Source organism: Larus michahellis, chromosome 4 (assembly GCF_964199755.1).
Source record: "Larus michahellis chromosome 4, bLarMic1.1, whole genome shotgun sequence".
NCBI classification, from domain to species: domain Eukaryota; kingdom Metazoa; phylum Chordata; class Aves; order Charadriiformes; family Laridae; genus Larus; species Larus michahellis.
This window is the reverse complement of record NC_133899.1, coordinates 5686021-5710455: the sequence shown is the minus strand read 5'-3', so window position 1 is coordinate 5710455 and position 24435 is coordinate 5686021. Positions and strand designations below refer to the sequence as shown.

The 24435-nt window shown below is 39.7% G+C and overlaps 2 protein-coding genes across 4 annotated transcripts in view; both read left to right on the top strand.

Moving 5' to 3' along the window:
• On the top strand, nucleotides 1-17329 carry BCO1 (beta-carotene oxygenase 1). Of its 2 annotated transcripts, none has more exons than XM_074582845.1 (11): nucleotides 1-155; nucleotides 3906-4034; nucleotides 5426-5555; nucleotides 6857-7004; nucleotides 7871-8018; nucleotides 9078-9298; nucleotides 10134-10391; nucleotides 11550-11652; nucleotides 12510-12604; nucleotides 14152-14263; nucleotides 14935-17329. In XM_074582845.1, exons 1-11 carry the CDS (start codon nucleotides 92-94, stop codon nucleotides 15105-15107), a joined length of 1581 nt encoding a protein of 526 aa, XP_074438946.1. In that variant the 5' UTR covers nucleotides 1-91; the 3' UTR covers nucleotides 15108-17329. The 2 variants fall into 2 exon arrangements, with proteins under 2 accessions (XP_074438946.1, XP_074438947.1); XM_074582846.1 differs by lacking the exon at nucleotides 1-155 and adding an exon at nucleotides 4806-5282 and having other exon boundaries at nucleotides 3908-4034.
• A 2452-nt stretch (nucleotides 17330-19781) lies between these two features.
• GAN (gigaxonin) overlaps nucleotides 19782-24435 on the top strand; it is a 42216-nt gene continuing 37562 nt past the window's right edge. For both annotated transcript variants that reach the window (XR_012586471.1, XM_074582842.1), the window contains exon 1: nucleotides 19782-20064. Coding sequence is in view for 1 of the 2 variants with exons in the window: in XM_074582842.1 (XP_074438943.1) it covers nucleotides 19898-20064 (167 nt within the window). In the remaining variant the exon portion in view is untranslated. The remainder of the gene's footprint in view (nucleotides 20065-24435) is intronic.

Below are 24435 nucleotides of genomic sequence, written 5' to 3'. Positions count from 1 at the left end.
GCTGTTCCTAGCCCAGACAGGAGGGGACCACTGCCGCTGCAGGAGCAGCTGGGTAGAAGACACAGAAAGTGCTTATTACAGATACACAGAGATGGAGATGATATTTCATAGAAATAAAGAAGAACATCCAGAGCCCTTAAAAGCTGAGGTGAAAGGTAAGTGAAAGAAAATCTGTTCTAATACGTGTGGTTATTTTGGTGTTTTCGAATATGTAAACACTGAAACACTTGTTCACCCAAAACAGCACCGGAAAGGGAAACTGAGAAAGCGAGAAACGTGAAGTGAATTTTGTTTAAAGGACTGAGCTCAGACAATATTTGTGCCCTGACTGTGGGATTTTTCTCACTTTATGGGTATCTCTGTGTACTTTTGCAAAACATCTGTTTGAACAGGATTCGCTGAAGTCCGTGGTGAGCGACAAAGTCCCGGGATTTAATCTGGTGACACCCCGTCCGCCATGGCGCTACTCAAACTTTCGGTTTCTCTCTGTAACCCTTCCCTACCCTTCCTCTGTCTGCTCACACTCTGCCTTGCTGCCTGGAGAGGCTCACTAAAATTGTGACTCTTTGACAACAGTATTTCTAAACAGAAAAGCAGCAGTAATGGACGCCACTGTGTACTGTTAAAAAGAGGGTTCAGAAGTTAATCCAGTAAAAACTGCGGAGTATCCTTCAGAGAGATAGTTGAAAGTGGCTCTCCAGGGATAAATGCTTGATAAATCTATTATTTTTACTGCTTTTTTTTACTTTACAGAAGAATTTTTTCCTACAGCTACAGGAGAGGTTTGTTGCTGAGAACCCCTATTTAGTAAATATATGCTGCATTTTTTGTAATACGTGGTCCAAGAAATGGTAGGTGTCTAATACCAATTTTAAAGTCACTTCCCCAGTACGACACTTAAAAAGATGACAAATAAAACTTGCGTGACTTCGTTGTTGTTCAGTTTGGTGGCTGAATTGGAAAAGATGTTGTTTCAAGTCAGACAAAGTCCTTTGTTATAATTTGCAGTGAATTTATGCCTTTCAATTTTATTTTGCTCAAGATAAAAACTTATTGAAACATTTGAAGTTGTTTGCAAACAAACCATTTATCAGACTTGATCTGCATGTTTAAGTAAATAAAATTATCTATACAAAGTATTCCTTTATTGGTAATGATGATTCAGTATTTACCAATTATGAAAACTAAAGAGAAAACTACACCTTGACCTCTTTAAATATTTTGCTAGCCCTGAACTCTGACAATATTTTGGCACCTTGTTACTCAATACGTACACTGTAAATATGAGCCCATAATTCTAATGTCAACTGTAATTTAACCCATGCTCTCCAAACACTGTACAGACATGTGATTGTACGAGACTCCGTTGCTATGATAATAAATTTCCAAATATTTGGAGATTTTACTGTGTCACTATTGTGTCCTCACATGGTACAGAAAAGTATCATTATTTCCACTTCAGATAAAAAGTCTGAGGCAAAAAAGATGCAAGGTCCATATTTTTAAAGCTATTTAAGCATGTTAGGATGCTGATTGGTACCCGGTGTGATTTACAGAAATTCATAATTCCCAATAAGATGAATTTTTATCTGAAAACCTCACTAGATGACCCTTTGCTCCATGCTTTTCATACTGGAATATGCCAGAAATGACACTGAATTACACCCAAAGTTTCAGAAGCTGCATCATATCCACAGTGCCTTAAAAAGATCACCTTTTTTCCCTGTTTATGCCTTCCAGTGAAATTCTTTTATTGGCTTGTCCTGTATTTTTAATTTTTGAACAATAATTTTTGAGCATCATTAATCTGATAATACAGGAATAATTTCTGAACAAAGTTTTTAGCCCTAGCAGCTGCAAGATATTCTCTGAATTGCAGAAATACGTGTTTTTCTTGAAAAAACTTCTGCCCCAAAGCAGAAGGCAGTTTTACTGTGTCAAAAACCCACAAGACCTCACATGGAGAAGTATTACATTTTCGCTGTGAGGAGAGAAGGACTGGCTGCAACAAGACCGCATGCAGTCAGCCTCAACTCCCTGTTAGCAAAAGGTTTATTGGGGCATGACCAGCCGCTTATGCTCATTCCGCAGATTTACAATCATAAACAGCATTGGCAGGAGGGTAGGAGCACAAAAAACTACACTCGCTACACTGCAGTTGTCCCTAGTAGTGGAAAATAGCAGAGCCTACAGTCTTCTATTGCCAAATAACAGAAAACTGTAGAAAGGCAAGTGGCAAGAAGAGAAACACTTGCATTTTAGGCACATGAGCAGACTAAACTTGTTCAGCAGTTAATGTTCACTAGTCAGCCAAACAAAAATTACGTATTTATTTTGAATATATACTTTCTTAAGATCACAGTCCTGTTCTCTCTGTAGGATTCTTTTCTTCTGCTAGCTAGTTATTTCCTCACTGTCTTCTCACCAACTATTTTCAGTTACTTAAGTTTTGTGCAATTAAAGGTTAAACCGTGTTCACCTTATATAAAAAAGCACTGTAATTATTGCATTGGAACTTACTTCTTGTATTAGAAAGGCAAGTAAGGTTTGGTTTTCAAGGCTCTTCCATAATAATAATGATAATTATAATGATGATGATGATGATGATGAAGTCCATCCATTGTGTTAGCAATTTTTTATCTATCATCTTCCTCGTGTATTCCAGAACCGTAACCCTAATGCAATTGTGTGAGAATTGTGGCATACAATATTAGTTGGTTAGCCTGACTGAGAACGTATTTTAGATAAAGCTGACATTTAATCTGTATCCTTCCTTTGCATTTAGGGTGGGTTTTCCTTGTGCCCTTAATGTCATTTGTTTGAAGAAGTGGCAAACGTCCTTGTCTCCCTTACCTAAAGAAGTAAAAATTCAGGAAATTTTAGGAAGTGGCCAAAGTCCCTTTAGGATCTCAGAAGATCTTACAGCAAAACAATTGTTATCTCTCTGCGACTGACAAAATTGAATATTTCCATGGGAGGACATTTCTATCTGTTGTAAAGGGAGTATTAATGAGAAAGTGTGTCCACATATTCAACATGAGGTCACAAACTGATAAGGAGAATTAAAAGTTCTGAATAGCTTTTTATGCAGAGACAATGTTCAGTGCGGGAATTGTGTAGAAAAGTAGTATGTGATCTTAAATATTCCCTCAGGAGGCACACACACAAAGAAGCAAGTGAAGCTTTTAGTTTAATATCTGATATGCTTTTGTTCAGCTCTTTAACCCTAGTGACATTCTTTAATTGTTGTTACTCTGTGTGTCAAATGGTAGGTAATGTATTCCTTGCAGGGATTTGATGAGGAACATTTCCTATTCACACCTCAACGGTGTTTATATATTTTCAGTATAACATTCCTACCCTTTATTTGTGTTCAAAGCACCAACATTCTGACTAGTGTCACAAAAGCACTCCCAAAATCACTCTACATTATGTTGTGTAATTTAATTAATGAAACTTTTACTGGAATTCATTTAGCCTGAAGTTTAAATTATGTTCTGAAGGCCAATTCAAGTCACATAACCTATAAAATATGTTTATTTCTGACAAGCTCTAGCTTTTCCTGGCATGAGTAAAAGGGTTTAAATGTATCACTTTAAAATCTGAGTGCGGGAAAGAAAGGTCCAACTTTATTTAATTCCTGATATTTAGCAAATTACATTCCACCAATCTCATTTTGTAGTAGTCTTATCTAGCAATATTCGTGCAGAATATTACTAGTGCCACATTTTTAAGCAGGTCATATTTTTGTTAGCCAAAACTCCAGTATAATTATATGCTGTTACAAATCTTGACTTACACCCATAGTCTGTCTGCCTTTATGAAGCCTATGCCCTAAGGAAAATAGTCCCGTATGTGCCGCTCACCTAAATGAATGGATGCTGGTATCTCCGTTTTGTTTCTAGGTCAGTTGCCCACTTGGTTGCAAGGGATACTTCTCCGAAATGGCCCAGGGATTCACACAATAGGGGACACTAAGTATAACCACTGGTTTGATGGCTTGGCTCTGCTGCATAGCTTTACATTTAAAAATGGTAAGTTGTTGCATGTCAGATTAAAAAAAGCCTAAGAACCCGAATCTTGGTTGCTAATTGTATTTTGAGTTTCATTTTTTGAGAATGTTGCAGGTTTTGCCTGCACAGCAGCATGTGTGGTGAGGTGGTAACAGCTTTGGAGAAAGTCTCTCCGAATGCACGCTCACACCTCACTCTCCACAGCAGCAGGAGGAGGATCTCTGCAGGGCTGTTAGCAGAGATAGATTTTGTTGTCCTTTTTTTCTGGAGTGCCAAAGTTCAATATCCTCTGTGCTGCAGGACAGCCTGCAGCCACCTCTGAGCAGGTCACGGCAGGGCAGCCTTTGCCGTCCACCCAGAGCAAGAAAACCTCTATTGTTTCAAACTGGATCAACCAAAAGTACTGTAATATCCAGAAGTTTTTCTGTTGTGGATGAACAAGCTAGTTCCAGGGAAGACTAACATTCCCCTTTTGGGACTTGGTTGCAGCTATAACAGCTGCCAGGAGAGAAACTGGGCCACTGTGTCACTTCAGCTGTCAAACCTCACTTACGTATACTCGACACCCCTACAAGCAGTCCTCTGACTTGTCATCCGTCTGGAGGGAAAAGAGGCAGCTCCCCTATCCAAAACATTTTCTTGTTTTCAGTTAAAGCACTGTTTATCAGTTCAGCTGTTTCACAGCGTGAGGCAGGATGTTTTACACCTAGATTCTTGCTGCAAAAAATACGTATCTGTAAAAGAACTGGGTTCTACTCCTGTCATCCTCCATTCATAGTGTTTACTTTGCAGGTTCCGTTTCTGTGATTGGAAGCACTTAATGCAACTGCAGGAACTCCTCGCCTGTCCAGCTCTACATCCTTAACAAAATAACCTATAAAGAAATGACCAGTATTTTTTAAGCTGCCAGTATATTTTACTCACCTAAAGCAAACAGAGCTCAGTTCAAGTATACTAGTCCATTAAATTGTTTAAGATAGATAGACATTGATTCCTTCAAGCAATTTGTTACTCTCTCATAACTAAATTTTGCCAATACAGGACATTTATCACCACCCACACACTGATGTGTAGTTAATCATTTTTACACAGATCGGTTTTATTTACTGGAATACTTTATCCAAATCCCTCCTTTCCTCTCCCTAGTCCCCCAGAATTGTCCAAACGTGTTGGGAGTCAAGGAAGCTAGATGAATCATAACCAGCCACAGCAGCCACAAGAACAGTCCCAGGTTCCTTAGAAAGCTGAAAAAGCCTTCCAAAATAGAGAGTAAGGGGCATTGTCAGTTTTACTGCAAACTTTTCTTAGCTAAAGTACAGCTGCTTGAGAAACTCTTTCTCTGACTTTACCTATGCTAATTTTCTAAAGAACTCAGTATGAAATGTGATTGAAACCCGTTTGGCCTTTGTCAGGTGAAGTTTACTACAGAAGTAAGTATCTCCGAAGTGACACATACAACTGCAATATAGAAGCAAATCGAATCGTGGTGTCTGAGTTTGGAACTATGGCTTATCCAGATCCATGCAAAAACATATTTGCCAAGTAAGCAATGCTTTTTTTCCAATAAGATTCTTCTATCTACATCTCTCTCCAGCGCCGGTGTCTTTCTGTTTACCTTTGACAGATATTTACAAATAGGAAATTTATTTTGTAAATTTACAGCTTCCAAATACTGACAAGGCCAAGAGATACATCCAGCACCATACACTCCATGGGTCATCCTAAGGCAAATATTTTAATTTAATTTTAGCAGCAATATTGGCTGTTTTATTCACTATTGCAAGTAGATGTTGTTGTAATTTTGAAAAAACAAGATTTTTCAAGTGATTCACAAAAGTTTATAAAAATGATACCCTGTAATGGGAGAAGCAGTAAGAAAAGAAAAGATTAAGAGATGGGGAATGAATTTATGAAAAGTTCATTCAATGAAAAGAAGAAAAGCATCAATAACTGAAAAAAAAAGAATCAGAAGAACTTCTGGATTAAAGACCATTTTTACCAAAAAAAAGAGAAAGTGATGAAAAATTTCAATTGTTTCTTGAGCCACGTGCAGTGCTTTGAAGAACTGCACCCATAGGCCTGAGCCTATGTTCAAAATCAGAACCACTTGGGATCATTGCAATAGCTGCTTTCATACCATTAGAAAGGATGACAGGCTGTATATTAGAGGCAAGGTGTACGTTATGTTGTCAACTATCTTGTAAAATTGGCTGTGGATGTTCCCTGACAAATGCGAGTAGCTTACTCATCTCTTTGCTGGCTGAACTACCTCTAATGACCTTGAATTTGACGTTTGGTAAGACCACGTGCATGGATAGTTATTGCAAAATAGTTGATATATTGTAAGTTGTTACCCTGAGATAAGATGCTTTTCTTCCTTCTTCCAGCAGTAATAGGGTAACGCTGACATTTTGAGATGAAAAGGGATATAAGCAACTTTGTCTTGGTTTCAAGTGAACATGATAAAATCCTACAGTGATAAGGAAAACTGTCAAGCCCATATGTGAAGTTGGATCTTCTTTGAAATCATAACTGTGATACAGGATAACACCAAGAACAAATATATTCCATCAGGGAGTATATGAATATATCTATTTTAAGAAGGCGCACTATGAAAAAGCTATCAGCTTTTAGGTAGAATCTGTTAGGCCAAATTCTCACAAGGTATACACAGGAGAGCGTGTGGGAGCTTCTAGAAGAGGGCACAGCTGGGGAGAACCAGACCCAGCTCTGTGACCCTGCTGCTGTGCGCAGCCCACGCTGCTCGGGTGACTTCTGCTTGGCACGGGTAAAAGCTAGCACAGCTGCTCTAATGAACTGATACGAAATTTCCCTCTCTGCAGGGCATTCTCGTATTTGTCTCACACCATTCCTGAGTTCACGGACAACTGCCTGATCAACATTATGAGAACTGGGGATGATTTTTATGCTACCAGTGAGACTAACTTCATCAGGAAAATTAATCCGCAGACTCTGGAGACATTAGAAAAGGTATACATGACTGTCTGTCATTCTGGTTCCTCATCTGCTAACGAATAAAGTTTCAGGCTGACTCATAAGGATCCTTTAACACAAAACTGGGAAGATACTTTTCTTCTTCTGCTATTCCCTTACTTTTGAAATCATAGCTAAGCAAAATTGTGAAGATACCACATCTTTTAAGAACTCATGAGTTCAAAATGAAATGCCAGGTAGTTTGAGAAAAGCTGGGCTTTGGGCAATTTCAGTTGCACATAATCTAGCAAGGATGCAGGAATAATACCACATAAGTTTATGATGTGGTTGTTTGGGATGATTTCCATTATTATGTATCCATAATTATCAAGTGATTTACGTAATTAACAAGTCAGTAGGTCAGTTACATGACTACTTTTCAAGTACCTTATGCAAGATATTACTTAATTACTAAAATGAAATCTTGACATATTGAAATATGCAATAAGTTTTTTCTAGCATGCAGTACAGTTTGAATACAGTTTCCAAGCTTTAAATCAAATAGAAATCTTTTTGCTCCAAAGATTGCTAGACTCATAGCCCTATTAAATAAACTGGTGTCAGGATGAAAAGGGCATTTGCAGAGTAACTCCTTGAGCCAATCCTCCCGTTGTCTTTTGTGGCTGCAAGGGAGAGGTGAACGTAATTCAGATTCTGTAGGTTGTTTTAGCCTTCATTTAGGAAATCATCTGAGTAGCTACATAAGTCATTTGTCTTAATTGTTTAAATTTCAAGGCCTTTTGAAAATGGGGTACCAATAAAAGGCTGCCCGTGCTAAAAATCTGGTGGATTTGTGGGGTTAATTGAGATCAATTTTAATTCTCTTACACATCTCTAAAATCTCCTATTGTATCATTTTCCAGGTTGACTACAGCAAATATGTGGCTGTAAATATGGCAACGTCTCACCCGCACTATGACAGTGCTGGAAATGTTCTCAACATGGGTACTTCAATAGTTGATAAAGGGAAGACAAAATACATTCTATTTAAGATTCCTCCCTCTGTGTCAGGTAAGATATGTCTTCTATCAGTATTTTCTAGAAACTTGTTAGCAATTTATTTTCTTCTGAGGTTAAGGGGTGGTGATAAAGCTCTTCTAGAAACCGATGGCGTTCATTTTCCTAATTTAAACTTACTGTGAACTTAATATTAACAGCTTAGCCTGTCTGGGCATGTGCTATTACAAAGATTCATCATGAATACTGTGTAAACAGGGTATTTCAGTATGAAGAAAATTGCTTGTAGAAGAATTCTACTTTGACTATTACTAGAGTGAACTTAGTCTTTTAGAAGAATTTCCATTCCCTGTATGGTGATGTGTAGAGGGAAAACGATTTTATCTATAGGGCAGTATATATAATTTGAAGTTGTAAACTTTAATTTTCTTCATAAATGAAAATGCTGTTAAAATGCTGATACTGTGATTATAGGGAAGCATAATACCAAATAATACCTAATATAGAGTTAATTCCTCTCTAACTTGGACTGCACTAGGCTTTGCTGAAATGCCATCCTTTGTTCACAGACCAAATTACTTGCTCTTTTTCCTTCAAGACAAGCCTTTTTGTGTGAGTTGTTCTTTAAAATCAGCTTCTAACGTGATGTCTGTCCTCTTGGGTTGAACATTCAAGAGGCCTTCCACAGCTGAAAGAGAAGTTTGTAACTTCTAGCTGGGGCTCAAGCAAAGTCAGTATAGATTAAACAGGAACATCCCCTCAGAAGCTCAAAAACACGGGTGCATTTGAACCCCCTTGTAAAGCTGCCTTGTAAAACAGCTTTCTCCTCACTGCTGGAGCCTCTGAAGACAGTAACTGGTGGAATCAAATACTAAGATGAGGGGGCTCTGTCTAAATGGATCCAGCATTGTGATAATACTGTGTTGCTTGACTCATATGCAAACTTCTACGTTAATTCTGCTGGAGGAAATGAACCGCTTTCTTAACAGGAGAATGCAAATAAAACTGAGAGGAACCTGTTCTTTCATACTTCGTACATGGGAGGAATCCAAGCACAAGATTGGATTGGAATTTATTATAAATATAATTGTATTTTTTATCATTTATGTTCAGAAAAAGAAAAGAAGAACTCTTGTTTTAAAAATGTGGAAGTGATGTGCTCCATCCCTTCTCGCTCCCTGCTCCACCCAAGCTACTACCATAGCTTTGGAATCACGGAAAATTACATTGTCTTCATAGAGCAGCCATTCAAACTGGATATTGTCAAAATGGCAACTGCTTACATCCGAGGTGTGAACTGGGCGTCCTGCCTTGCCTATCATAAGGAAGAGAAGGTATTTTTCCTAATGCTGAGTAATGGAGTCAGCCAGGCCAGTAACCTCTTCCACACTGTTCTGTTTTTCATCTGGTTCATTAATTTCAGTAAGCCCTCATTTTTCTTCAACCCCTGACTTTCGTGTTGCACATTTTTTTTAGAAGTTGTATTTTTTTAATGCTAACTCCTATATCCAGAAATTTCACAAATAAATATCTGATGATGAAGTGCTTGAGAAAGAGGATAGTCTGGCATTGTTAGAAATACTGTGTGCCAGCTGAGAAATTCAAAACCGCAGTAGCATCCCAGACACATACACACAGTTGCTCCTGGTCCAAACAAAATACTATATATTGTGGCTGAGATCTGCTGTAGATCCATTGCATGCTGTGGAGCCAGACTGGTGGAAAAGCCTGCATCCAACAAAAGGAGAGTCTTTCACTGTGGCAACTGAGGAAAAAAGTTGTTTTCTGAGGACCTTATTTCCACGTGCTCTGGCCATCAATAAGTGTGACATGCTGGGGTAGAGGGCACCAGCACAGAGCACTACGGAGAGACTTGGACTAAGGCAGATTTAATTAACTTTAAAATAGAGCAGGGGATTTTCAAGGTTTTACGGGAAAGCTTCAATCCTCAGCAATCAGTAATTTGCAAAAGTAAAATGAGTTTAAAGCATTTCTACACTCATTTTACTCCTGCATTTTTTGGTCTTCAGCTTGGAACCTCTTGTCTCCTGGCAGCAAATCCTGAATTCTTAATATGCTTCAGTAGAAACAGACAATACACTAGAATGTTGATTGCTACAATTAAATGCTGATCATTAACACTTTTAAATAATGTTTTCTATCTTTCAGACTTGGTTTCACTTCGTTGACAAGAAGACTAAAAAAGAAGTATCCACCAAGTTCTATACCGATGCTATGGTGCTTTTTCACCATATAAATGCTTATGAAGAGGATGGACACATTATTTTTGATATTATTGCCTATACAGACAACAGCTTATATGATATGTTCTATTTGAAAAACCTGACTAAAGACTTTGAAGAGAAAAACAAGCTTACCTCCATACCAACCTGCAAGCGATTTGTTGTTCCTCTGCAGTATGACAAGGTAGAAAGAAAAAGACCTTTTTGATCTGTTTCTGATTCTGATCAGGAATTTAGAATACATCAGTGTGAATAATGGGTGAATTGTTGGCTTCCAGCCCTTATGTGCAAATTTCTGATTCTTTAAAAATAACAGATACACAAAGTGTGCAGCGGTTTTGTTTTGTGTATGTATTGTGAGAAATGGCAATGAGCAGCTGGACGTACAATTACATGGATCTAGGTTCTAATACTATCCTTTATGGAGAACAGGGCTATTGAGCGTACATAATTTCTTTACCAGTGAGATTATTTGTGAGATGCTATCAAATATGAGCAGATACATGAACTTGGTTGTTGACTGGAAGGGATGAATGAGGTTTTGCACAATCCATTTCTTCCACTTTACTGGAAGCCTATATATAATATATGCATGGTCCCAACTGTTGCAAGAATATTTCATTTAAGTGTGAGATTTACCAGGAAGAGGAAAGATTTTATCTTTCAGTTTAATTTAAAATATCATTTTACATCATTGTTAGCAAGGAAGATTTTATACTGCCCAGAAACTTGGGCAAGTTTGTGCCTGATACATTTGGAATGGGTAATACTTTTTCTTTCTACATCCTAGAATCTTGCTGCTTTGTTCATCTCTCAAAAACAGTTAAGCAGCAATGACAAAGGATGTGTTGGATCACACTGGCTATCCAAACTACCCTGCAATCTTAAGAATTCAGCAATAGCATATTAAAAACAAGAGTGCATTACACCTATTTTTGCACTTGATTCATAGCAGGTGCAAAAAACCTAACCTTGGTGATTTTTAGTGTGAATTTGATACCTAATTCCTTGAAACCCATCTTCATTAATTAAATTCACAAACTATGTAATCCATTTATTGTGCTTCTGGAACATAGCCTTGTCTATCTAAACCTTTCTAAAGGCTCGGTGTGATTCAAAATGATTACTCTATGATGTACTAAAATCCTCTGAGTATAACATGACTTCTAATGAAAAGGTCAGAATCTAATGTTGCAAGGATAGTAAGAAGGAATTTCTTCGTGAAGATGGATTATTTGCTTAATCTCCAAATTGTTTATATTAATATCAAACCTGATGAAAGATATAAATTAGAAGCATGTTCTTAGAGACACGTTATTTTTTCAGCAAATGTCTCTTTCAGGATGCCGAAGTAGGTTCTAATTTGGTCACACTTCCATCTACTGCAAGTGCTGTAAAAGAGAAAGATGGCAGCATCTATTGCCAACCTGAGATACTATGTGAAGGTGAGACATATCCATTATACAAATCTCAAATCTGTTCTCTTACACGCACATAAGCGCATTCTAATAATGTCCAATAATTCATATATGTAAGATTCATGTTCATATATGTAAGATCTTTATAAAGGTAAGAGAAATGAAACTTTTAATTAATATGTTTAGTAGAGATATTGACAAGTCTTTCTCTTCTTTACTTCCCTCCTCTGGGTCTATCCAGTAATATATGACCCTGAATGTCTCAGATACATATTTATCAAGAGTGAAATCCTTTAAATATCTGAAGTTCCATCAGTGTTATATTCATATAGGATCCCAAGTCTGATCTTACAACTATTAATATAGCGTGCAAATCTGCCTGTTACAAGAGTTAAGTTTAGTTAAATAGGTCTGTTATAGCTTCAGTTATTGCTGTATTTTATGAAGGTTGCCTTTGAAAGTAGATTTTTAACATTTTTTCAGGGTGTAATAACAGGAATACGTTAAGAGGCATGTATTTACCTAAAGTGAAAATAATTTCTTAGAATGGTAGCCTGCAATTATATCTCAGATGTTCACATCTCATGTATTTATGAAAAAAAAAAACAACCAAAAAAACCCCAAACCCTCATAAGTTCCAGTATAATGAATCCCTAACAATGAAAAATTGTCATTTTTGAACTAACAACACTGGTTTAATTATGTTGTGTTAATGTCCCTCTTCAGCTTTTTAGAAATTAAAACATACAAAACCTATGCAACCTGTTTTAAAGACTGTCAAGGTTTTCCACAGAGCAAAACTTCCTGAAGACGGGCATATGTAAATGTACATTTTAGTTATTTTTCTTCTCTTGTTACTAAGTCTTGAACTTTATTTTACCCAGGGATAGAACTGCCTCGCATCAACTACAACTATAATGGCAAAAAATACAAGTACGTCTTTGCAACGGAAGTGCAGTGGAGTCCAATTCCTACAAAGGTATAACTAACATTTACAGAGTCAGGAATTGTATTTATAGGACACAAATCAAATTTAAGCAGTTGTAAGTAAACCGTAGTTTTCTAGTTTGGCCCAAAATACAGTCTAATATGCATTCATACATACAAATTCAAAGCATGTGGTCCTGAGCCCAGAAAGTGTATTTATTTTTTTTTAAACGTCAAGTTAAAGCTTCCAAATGCTGACACTACAGTTGGGTACTATGTTCATAAACATCAGCACTTGAAAGCAGGGAGATGAAATGTTGGACATGTATTGTCAGCTTACTTGCATGATTGAAACAGCCACTGGGCCAAATTATGGAAACAATGTATCTTCATATTAAGATGAAAAGTACTAATCGTTGAAGGTAAGAGTGTTGTACAGAGAAACTCACTCTTTATAATTCTTGTTCTGTGACTATAAGGCAAAGCAAATTGAGTTGCTGTTGGTTCTTGTATATAATTACCACAACTGATTACAAAATAAAGCTGAATTTCTGCATGATGCAAGAAAATTTATTGCAGCATATCTGACAGTAGCTCAAACAAATCTGCAAGTTTGTGATTCCCAGTGTAGATAATCCTTGCTTGACTTAAATGTAATAAAAATGCTGATTGATAGAAGATTTTTTGTTTCACATCAACTGCTCTTTGATGAATGCAGGCACAACAACAACCATATATAAGCCTTAGGTAAAGTCTGTCAGCGAAATTGCTGTCATCTTGGTTAGAAGGAAGAATTTTTCCAAATTCTTGCTCCAGTAATCTGAATGCTTTCATTTTTGTATAAACATATTTTTTAACTAAAAGTCAAAAGGGAAAAGAATATAACTGCATCTGTATGGGTAGAGAAAAGGCTATAATAGAATCAAACTGAAAATGCCAGGCATCCCCACTGGTGTTTGGTTTGGTCAGGCACTGGACCCATTAATGAGATGAAAATCTATACTGTTCCTTCAGTTAATACCAGTATCTGTGTGGAATACTTGACCCACTGGTTTAACCTTTGCACATCACTATTAATAGCCTTTGTTCTGGCAAATATACCCTACTTAACAATAGAAGGCCTTGAGAAATATTGAGGTCACAATAAAAGGAAAATAATTCACCGGATTAGAAAATGGAAGGTTTAAATCCTGTTTCCTGCTTTACTACAGAATCGCCATGATTTGGTGCAAGTCACTTAAATGTTCTGGGCCTAGGACTCTTCCTCTATATAGTGAGGTATTATTTATAGTGAGGGTTCTCTCACGATCTGTTAGTATTTGTAAAGTACTTGAAGATCATAAATGAAAGATACAATTGGATTCTAATGAAACAAAATTAAAAGAACATTGTGTGATTATGCAGCCACTAAATATGACTCCAGAGTTTAACATTTTCCAGGTGTGTAATCCTTCTTGTGATGACGCATGCTTTGTTGCTCTTTAACTCTGTAACTCTTAGCATTGGTCCCCCATGCCAGCAGCCTGTTCATGTTGTACCTTTGGAATAAACCACTGTCTGGGTCACTGACATTTTTCTTTTCTGGTCACAACAATTTAGATTGCAAAATTTAATGTCCAGACAAAGGAAATGCTCTGCTGGGGAGAGGACCGCTGCTGGCCATCTGAGCCCATTTTCGTTCCCAGCCCTGATGCAAGAGAAGAGGATGATGGTAAAATAACAACAACAGTTTGAATACTGGGGTTACATGAATTTTGCATTAAATCTTATAAGTTTCATTGTTTTTAGTCAAGAAAGCTGGGCTGATGCTTCCGCTGTGAGATTAAAATTAGCACCAGCCATTTTACTCCTGCAGACAAAAAACCAAAGCAACAATAGACCAAAATCAGCTTGCGTGATGTCCCAAGGTAGCCATAAACGATAAAACCAATGCTTAGGACTTTCCAGAGAGCCAAGCTACTCAGAGCTGGATTTATCAATAGTCTGGAGCAGCTGAAGCTGTGGGAAGTCAGTGTTGTTACAGATGAGAACATGAAGTGTCACTGCAAGTATCCATGTAATCTCAATCCAGTTCTGTTCTCGGGTGACTCCTTGCAAAGGCAAATGGCAAATAACTGAAAGGATGAGTCCCCAAACTAGCAGGCACGCTATTTAGTGTTGTTTGCTTTTCTCCTTCCCAATGAACTGCAGGCAGAGCAGAAAAAAACATCGAAGGGAAGCATTTGTTAGTCCTTCAGCACTCTCAGTGCTTCTTGATCTAGTAAACACTTTTTCATTTGTGTCCTGAAATTCTGAGGAAACAAGAATTGTTTCCTGTCAGTGTTATCTTTTCTGCTTGGTGTAACTAGTATGTGCTTCTAATTCTTCATTTGTATGCTACAGGCATTGTTTTGACCTGTGTTGTGATGGCTGATCCAAAGGAAGCACCCTTCCTACTTGTCTTGGATGCTAAAACATTCAAAGAATTGGGCCGAGCCATAGTAGATGTAGAAATGCATCTGGACCTGCATGGAACGTTTATACCAGAGAAAGACTTGAAGTTTGACACAGAGTAAAATTCTATTTATCCTATTACACAGACTGAGACAACCTTCTACTGAACGTGGGATAGCATTCAGCAACAATCTTATCTTGTGACAAGAAATGACTCTTCAATAATAATATATAAACTCTTATAAGAGATAACAATAACTTTTATTACAAATAATTATATGCACAACTGGTACATAGCTATTCCAAAACAAGAATGATCGATATTAAGTGCTAATGTTGTATACAACTTGTGGGGCAGGGAATAGGAGACAAAGGTAATAAGAAATGTTTTATTTGAGTAGAATATAGCTTTCTCAGCAAATGAAGTACTGTATTCATAGGGTGATGTATGGCATGAGTCACATATGTCTGCAGCTCATGTAACTTTCATGAACTGTTTCAAGACTGCACCTCACGATTAAGTTGTCTCCTGTCAGCAAAGCTCATGTTAAACTATTTGCTATGATAATAGTAATTCATGGCAATGCATTCTCTTGGTGCTTGATTCCTTAAACTCCACTATAACCAAAGTATTACATTGAGGTGCTACAACTTTCTAATTTAGAACCTAAAAACCGCCTGCTTTGCTAATAATTTCATGGTATATTTTTCCCTTTCATGTTGACAAAACCAAATAACTTGAAATAGAATATATGGTTTTATGTAGCATTCAATTATACTTTAGTGCTATTCAATCTTAAGCACTTTGTATTTAAATCAGTTTTCCTTGAGGAGAGTATCTGACATGACATTTCATGTAATTGGATGATTACATTGTGTAAAAGATAAACAGAAATGTAGTATTTATTCATATTGCTGTTAGTCTCTGTTAATAACAGTATGCACATGAATGAGGGGCAGTGTATTTCTAGCAGAACTCGGATACACATGTTCGACAAATTGTTTCGGTGACAGAGTGAAAGACCTAATTTAGACCTTATCTGAACAGTAGCTGAAACTACAAGCTACTGTTGCTATAGCTAAGCATTTGCTTTATTGTCTGCTTAGGAGCATCCATGGCCTTACCTGTGACAGATGCTTCCTAATGAAAGTACACAACTCCCATTCAGAGTCACAATTAAAAAGCACATTTCAACATAGAGTTTAGATGCCAAGTATACCGTGACTGTTTTTTGTTATAGGAATGGCATTTCCTAATCCCCTGAGTGTATTTGTTTTGTGATTTGGGGCATTGATTTTTATTTAAATGAGAGCTTTTTTTAAAAAAAATTGTATTTTCCTATTGTAGATATCTTTAGTGTTGGAGGCATCTTTACTGATGGAGAAAACTAGGTATACATCCATCCATTTTAGGCGTTCCTCTGGTCTGTACGTATCACCACACTACTCGGGTATCTCTCACTCTTTTATATACGCACTCTACACTGTCTCTGCTGCTCACTGTGTTTTACAGGTAGGAAATGGAATGAAATCATTGTCATTTACTGTCTCCCCATCACATGAGAATCTGGGCTTTGGTGGCTTGTCTGTGGTTCTGTAAGATATTTATGGCAGAGCAGGAACTGAATCTTGTTTGCTCTGTAACAACTATACCTCCCTTTGTCTGCTTAAGTCTTTGCAGTTTGTAAGTATAAAGAACATACAGGCTATTTTTTAATGCAAAAGAAAGTCACTGTGGTCAGATCTAGAGTTAAAATAGGCAGGTTTGGGCATGCAAATGTTTATATATTCCATAAAATGGAAATAAACAGTAAGGTGTGTCTGCAGAAATAGTCTCCTTTAGTGTTTTCAAGGCATATTACCACTACTATTTAAGAGAACTTTATTTTCTAAAGAAGAAACTTAATTCCATTTTTGTAAGTGATATGGAACCAGTACTGGAATGGAAGACTGATGTTGGCAAAGGACACCAGCTGTGGGGTTGTTTCTTTTAATCTGAAAAAGTTTGGATTTAACAAATTTCCACAAATATATCTGGTATTATAAGGTGGTAATGAATCAGAAGCCTAACCATTATTATAGATCTCTTTTTAAGAGTTCGTCTCCAGAATTTGTGCTGTAGAACTCATAGTGTTATGTTTTCAGATGATCATGAGTTTAGGTATCGGAGTTACTTGACTTCTGAGGAGCTAAGTCTTACTGGCAGAGATGACGTGATAGGGGAATATTGATCATAAAGACAAATCAGATTTGTTATCTGCGGGCTAAGAAAGCAGATGTGTTATTTATGTTCATGCAAAAATACTGCAGAAAATAAAAGAACTTGTATTAGGTATGACTTTTTAAACGAAGCGTGCTGTGTTCACATGGTCAGTATTACACAGGATTTGATTAGCATCAAGTGTGTAGTCAACTTGAAGAGAAAAACCGTGATGTAAATCTGGATTTGCCAATCCCAGTATCCTGCTGTGGCAGAGAAAATATGGATAAAACCATATGGCTAATCACAAATTTGTTCAAGGATGTTTTTAGCAGTTGCAATAGTAATCTGATGAAACATTTCCCCTGAATATGGTAATACACCGTATCATTGCTAGGCTGACAATAGCATATACGCTTTGCCAAGTGGCTGCAAGGCTTGCGTGGTTCTTTTGTTGTGGTAACATGGCACATGGCAATGAGTCTGTCATTTGCTTTGCTTCTCTGACATCCTTTGCTACAAATGAAATCTTGAGGGACAGAAAGGTTTGATTCTTCTTTTGCACCAATTTAAGTCATAAATTAGTCCAGTAAAACTGGTGGAGTTATTGTAATGGCATAAAAAAGAATCTAGATTCAGTGACTGCAAATAAAAATAGCAAGGATAGATATCTTCATTAAAGGAAAAAAACACAGTTGAGCAAGAGAATCGGGCCGTGGGTATGCATACATGTAATTACTTCAAAGATGTTACAAATGGCCCTATAGTTGGTAGAGTGGTTTGGTTTGGTGGTGTTTGTGTTTTGGTGTTTTGTTTTTTTTATCAACTGGTTTCATTAAATGGAACAAATAACAAAGCATAATAATTAATTTGTTCTCTGGAAGTGGATATTATCTGTTACGCCTTGTCCCATTGCCCCACATATGCTGGAGGAGGAAGCAGAAACACTGTTTACTAGGATGAGTTAAAAACCAGAAATACGACTCTGTTTTCCTGCATAACAATCTATGCAGGAGGCACGGACACAAACCAGTGTTTTTAAATAACCAGGCCACTCAATGACAGCTTTCGCAATAATTTAAACCACTGTTGCCTTGGGTATGCAATTACCAAAGTATTAATAACAAGCAAAATACATCTTGCACCGGCAGTGCAAGGTGCAGAGTGCGCTCTGCTTTCATTACCCTCAAAGAGACCTGCGGATGTGTCCTCTGGATCTCTTCTGCTCTTCCTCATTCTACACTTGACATCCTGGATAATTATACCCAAGCCAGAAGTAAGTGGCCTTCTAATATTTTTAAATGGGTATGTTATAACAACAAGTGATGCAAAGTTGCTGGTGTTTCATGCAGATTAGTATGTTTTTAGGCCTTCTGTCATACCAGGATGTGAAACACATCCCCTGCTGTTTCTAAAACTCTTGTTCAAAGCTGCCACTCAAGCCCCGAGCACGCTGCTCCTCTCTGCCACCTCTCCCCAGTCAGAAAGCTCCTGAGCAAGGGTTCAGCTGTAAACACTGGCTTAAACGGGGTATTCACACTCTTTGCTAGCAGGCACTTGTTTGGACTGCTGGGGTCTGCGTGTGCAGATGTCCCAGATGAAATCTCCATCTGGAGGACAAACCAGCATTGTGTCAAGCTGGGGAAGAACAATGCTGCCTTTGTAAAATCATTCATTTCTCTCTCCTATGGGGGCATTTCCTTTTATTCTTTTTCCCAGTGGTAAAATGACTTGGTGACACCATCAAACTGGATTAGGATGAATTATAAAATAAAATTTTAAGTTGTCCACATTTCAAAGATAAGCATTTTTGACATCACTGATATAAAGAAACGCATATAATAAAAGCATGTGACCCACCACTGCTTTACTAGGTCAGGCCCCCTGAAAATGTAATTCTCCCAATGGAGGGGCAGAAAGCACGACCTCCTTGTGGGCTTTTCACAGCCTCGGAAATCGAAGTCTGCCTTTGACTCTCCGAGCAGGGGCCGCTGGGAGCTGCTGTTTGTGCCCCCCCAGCAGCGTTGACTGAAATGATGGTGAAGTAGATCACAGTTTTGGAAACACTTCTGCTCCGTGCAAATAGTTTCACTACTCACATACTGGATGCTGTTAAAGACAGCAGCAGCAGATGGGATCAAGTCATGTCTTAACGTACAATTAAGCACCTTGTGAACAGTCCTGAAGAAAATCCTTTTTTTTTTGCCTGAAAAGGGCGTATTTCCAGCTGGCTGCTATGGAAAGCCACGCTATCGAAATGAGTCTCGCTGCATTTAATTTGCGTTTTCGACTTTTTCTCATGCTAACGCCTATCGTTTCCACCTCCAGGTGAAGGGGAAGGGAAAATAAATAAATAAAAGGCTAGGTTTGGCCACATTTTAAGGCCAAGAGGTGGGAAAAAAAGGTAATTTCGTAGGCGACGCTGAGTTCAGGGTCCCGGCCCCGCAGCCCCAGAGGCCCCCGCTCAGGGCCGTGCCGCTCGGGGCCGTGCCGGTGAGTCAGGCCGCCCGCCGTGCCCGCGGGGGCCGGGGCCGGGGCCGGGGCCGGGGCCACCCCCGCGGGGGGAGGTGCGGGCCGGGCCGGGCCGGGCCGGGCCGGGCGGGGCGGGGCGGCGCAGGGAGATGATGTCAGCGGCGGGCGGGCAGCCATGGTGTGAGGGCAGTGATTGAGGCGGCCGGCCCGGCGCGGCGGGGCTCGGCGGGGCCCGGCAGCATGTCGGGGCCGAGCGCCGTGTCGGACCCCCAGCACCCGGCGCGGCTGCTGCGGGCCCTTAGCTCCTTCCGCGAGGAGAGCCGCTTCTGCGACGCGCACCTGGTGCTGGAGGGGGAGGAGATCCCGGTGCAGAAGAACATCCTGGCGGCCGCCAGCCCCTACATCAGGTACGGCCGGGGCGGCGGCGCGGAACGCGGGCCCCCCGGGAGGTCGCCGGGGCCGGGAGCGGGCCCGCAGCCCCCCGGCGGCGGCCGGGCAGGAGTCGCGGGCCGTTACGGTTACGTAAGGAGCGGGCTCGGCTTCTCCTCAGGACGGGAGCCCGGGCCGGGCCTGCCCGCCCCGAGGACGCCCGTCCGGCCCCGGGGACAGCGGCACCCCCGGGCGGACCCAGGGAAAATAAACTTTTTGGGGCGCCAGGGAGGGCGGCGGGCGCCGGCCGCGGGCTCGGGGTGCCGGGCTCTGCCGCCGCCGGCCGCACCGAGTCAGCGCTTCAGGGGCGGGTTTTTTTTTTTTTATTTTTCTGAATGTCTTTCAGCGAGCCAGGGCTCCAGGTGGTGGTTAGGGATTCTGAGGCACATCGGCTTTTAAATTAAAAACAATGCCTGGTTTGTCTTCCCATCTCTTGCCCCGAAAAATACCAAGGAAGCCACCTGGGACGCTGCCGGGGTGTCAGGGCCCTGCGGTTCGGCGGCGGCAGCAGGGGAGGACAGGCTGCACCGGCACGGTCACCGTCCCTGAGGTGGCAAACTGTCCTGGAGAATGTTTCCAGTGAAACCCGTTTCATAGAGGGTCCTGCTGCAGCCGCTGACAGCAGTTTGTACTTGGAATCATAAAATTGTCCAGGTTATAAGGGACCTGTCAGAGTCCAACCATCAACCTACCACTGACAAGACCACCAAAACCACCACTGGACCTTGTTCCTCAGCACCATGTTTACCCATCTTTTAAATACCTCCAGGGGTGGTGATTCCACCACTTCCCTGGGCAGCCTGTTCCAAGGCTTAATAACCCTTTCAGCGTAGAAATTTTTCCTAATATCAAATCTAAACCTTCTCTGGTGCAACTTGGGGCCGTTTCCTCTTGTCCTGTTGCCTGTTCCTTGTGAGAAGAGACCGACCTCCCCCTCACTACACCCTCCTTTCAGATTCTTCTCTATCGCACTCGGTGGTGCTGAGTCCAGTGACATCAGGTAAAAAGAGTGTACTCACCCTAAGATTTTTATGGTACATATCTGCATGTAAACGAAACATGCAAGTGGTTAATTCCAAAGGGTTTTTGTTTTTCAGTCCTGTCATTTGCAGGTAATAATGATGTTAATTTTGTCTTAGCCTGTAAAGTAGGAGCAAACCTTTCAGTGTCACTTAAACGCAGGATTATCCTAAATCTGTCGCAGACTTTTGTAGGGGGGGGCATTCCTTCCAGCTGGAGCTTCCTGTGAAGTTGTCATAAAATGTGGGGATGGGGAGTCTGTGTGCCATTCTCCAAAAAAATGTAGCCTGCTTCAGCATCGTGTCATCATCTGCTTTTAGGCAGTATGGTATTTAGGGTGACTGTTGTACTACAACTTTGACATTCTCAAGTACAAAAGTAAACTAAACATAAATAGAATACAAAGTTGGTGAGTAACTTCTAAATAGGTCTTGATGGTGGACAGACTTAAGAAAGAGTCCTCTGCATGGGTTGAGGTAGCAGGGCTGAAAAATAAAATGAAATAAAATTCACAGAGAAGGAAGATCATAAAGAATTTGCAAAAAAAGACACCACAGAGCCTATGTACTAATAATTTTTTCACTGCTTGTCTTGAGAAGCAGTTTCGGAAGACTGTGGAGAAAGGCAAATCAAAGAATGAAATTGAAATGAGCCACTGATCCAATATTCTTCAAAGTGCCTGAATGCTTTTTTGGGTGTTGGTCATCATATTTTAGATGACGGTATGCCATATCTGAAATTAGGTTCAGAAGGGTTGCTCCAGGTGGAAAGAGGTCATATTCTTGGAAAAAGTGCTCTTCTACTATAACAGGAAGATGAGTTTACAGGAAATGTGCATTTCTTTTACTGTGAAAATTATTCTCTGGAAATTATTCTCCGTAAATTATTCTCTGGAGAAGTACCTTTTCACAGAATTTCATCTTTTAAAAATAGCATTTTGTTCAATCTCTGAAAAATGTACTGGAGAAACATGAGTTAAGCGTGTGTGAGGAGTAAGAGCGCCAGACATAACTACATTAGCAACAAAACTTGTAGTCATTAGAGTTGTGGGTTTTTTAAACCCAAAATTGTTCAGGTTCAAATCCCATGAAGGAACTCATTAACTATGTGTGAAAGTAGGTTACATGCATTAATGTATAAATATGATTTGAGTTATTTTATTTTTTTTTCTTTAAGCTTACTCATCTTTTCTCCTCAGGCTTGCAAGATGTAAAGAACTAAAAATACACGTACCTAGTTCTTGTATGGCACATTAAGAAACACATTTGTATTACCTGCCTTTGCAGAGCCTAATTTTTACCTGCTGCCTGTCTCTCTTTTTATCACTCCAGGATCTCTCTCTTAGTCCACCTGCTCTTCACATTGGGTAGAATGGGTCAGGTAGGTTGCCAATGTTGGAGCATTTAATTTCCAGCCAAAAGTAATGTTTCAGTGGCTCTTTTTGGAGGTGATAAAATTAATCTCCAGCCTGTACCTAGTCTATGCAAGTCCCATTTATTTTGAGTGTTGTATTTTCAAATAAAATGTTTGGTTTGGGTTTCAATATGAAGAGGTATTGCAGGAGACTCAAGAATTTTATGTCCGCATATTTTAAGTGTAGATGATTCCAAAGCATGCTCTGGTACCAGAGGCTGTTACGGTCTCCAAATGCCGTTGGATTTGGGTTGCTCTCATTTGAAAAATTCCAATATAAAGCTCAGAAAAATCCATTAACTAATTTCAGAGGTAAAACTTGGAAGAAAAATTAGTAGATCTGTGAAACGTATTCAGCAGTGGAGCAGTCAGTGGAAGTACGGGTTGACGTGGTGTTTTCTCTATCATTATGTATTGTGGCTGTGGGCAAGTTGGTGGGCGAGTTGAGAAGCTGTGTAGGGTTTGCATGAGTGCTTAGTTTAGGGTGTGAGTAGGAAAATAAGTAGGCATGGACTTTCTGAGGGGGTGGTTGGGTGTGAGCAGAGTCTGTGTGTGCTGAAGGATTTGTGCAGCCACAGAGAGAGGAGCGTTACCTGTTTTTTAGTTTTGCATGGAAGCTGTTTGGCTGACTGGTTATGAGTAGGACACTTGTAAATTGTAGTGATGTGGCTTCCCTCTAGGTATTTGGCAACTGGATTCTCCACGCAGCTCAAAAATGGCAGCTTCAGCGGGGAGAGGATGAAAGATGTGAAGGGGATGCAAAAATGCCCAGAAGTGTTACTGGTGTCATGGGGCCCATCTGCCTTTCTTGTCTGTAGGGTAGCTTCTGCAAGGACAGAAAAAAAATATACCTGTTTCATGAATAAACTTTTAGCCTGTGGGACCAGTAAGACATTTAATTTTTGTGCTAGTTTGATTCTTGAGGTCTTGCCTCAACTGCTTAATGCCAAGTTGCGTGTAGCTCTCCGAGGACAGTGAGGTCTGGGGCAGTTGTGTGAATTCCTACAGAATTGCTGGATATGTAGAGGTTTATCTAATCCCTCTGTGTGCCCCTGGAGCAAATCTTGTCATTTACAAAACACAGGAGTCTTCCTGCATATCTCTAACACCTTATGGTATGTTCCTGAGCCTGAGAAAAGGAGGATTCCTCAGGAAGAGACTGCTGTAGGACACAGTGTGGTTTGGCTCAAAGTGATGTTGCTGTGCATCCCGGAGAAGTTAAATTCGAGCCATGTTAGCTCTTGATTTCCTCTTCTGTAATAAATCAGCTAGAAGCCTGCACTGTATTTTTTTAAGCACTTTTTGTCCTGGCAGTTGCCGTAGCGTAGATACGATTCAGTTGCCCTGGTTTAACTTATTTAGTTTGTCAGCCTAGGGTAAGTTATGGTGGTGTAAGAGTGCTTTTACCAGAATAAACCGTGCTTGCACGGGTAAGTTTGGTGTAAATTGTAGCATATATCCGCAAACCTTTTATAGGATAGACTTGGTCCAAGTATGCCTGGTATCCTCAGCAGCAGCAGCAGATGTTCTCATCTGAACAGATCTGTCACTGTCTGGCATGAGTCGTTCTTGGCCAGCTGAAACTTGCAGCTCCTAATATTTTGCGAGCTTACTGTCTGCTTGCCTGTATCGCAGGGAGCATGTGGGAACTACCTAAACAAAGGGGGTACTTAAGCTCAGATTCTTAGATGATCTTAATGTTGTTACGCAGGGATTGTGCTGCTGTATTAGAAACTAAATTAAGATGTTTCTGTTGTCTCAGCAAGTTTTGTTTTCACACATCTGTGTGATGCGATTACAGATGGGCGTATGTATTCTATACCGTTCCCCAAGGCTTTTCTAACTTAGTAATGGACTGGTAACCATATTTTCATCTTTTTCCAGATAAGCATAATATATCCAAACAAAAATAAAAA

What these genes read in the sequence shown, in the direction of transcription:
- BCO1 (XM_074582845.1), top strand. Translation starts at nt 92, where the DNA reads ATGGAGATGATATTTCATAGAAATAAAGAAGAACATCCAGAGCCCTTA. An exon ending in TGCAAAAACATATTTGCCAA is followed by an intron (nt 5,556 to 6,856) that starts GTAAGCAATGCT and finishes CCCTCTCTGCAG; the next exon opens with GGCATTCTCGTATTTGTCTC. An exon ending in TTCCTCTGCAGTATGACAAG is followed by an intron (nt 10,392 to 11,549) that starts GTAGAAAGAAAA and finishes TGTCTCTTTCAG; the next exon opens with GATGCCGAAGTAGGTTCTAA.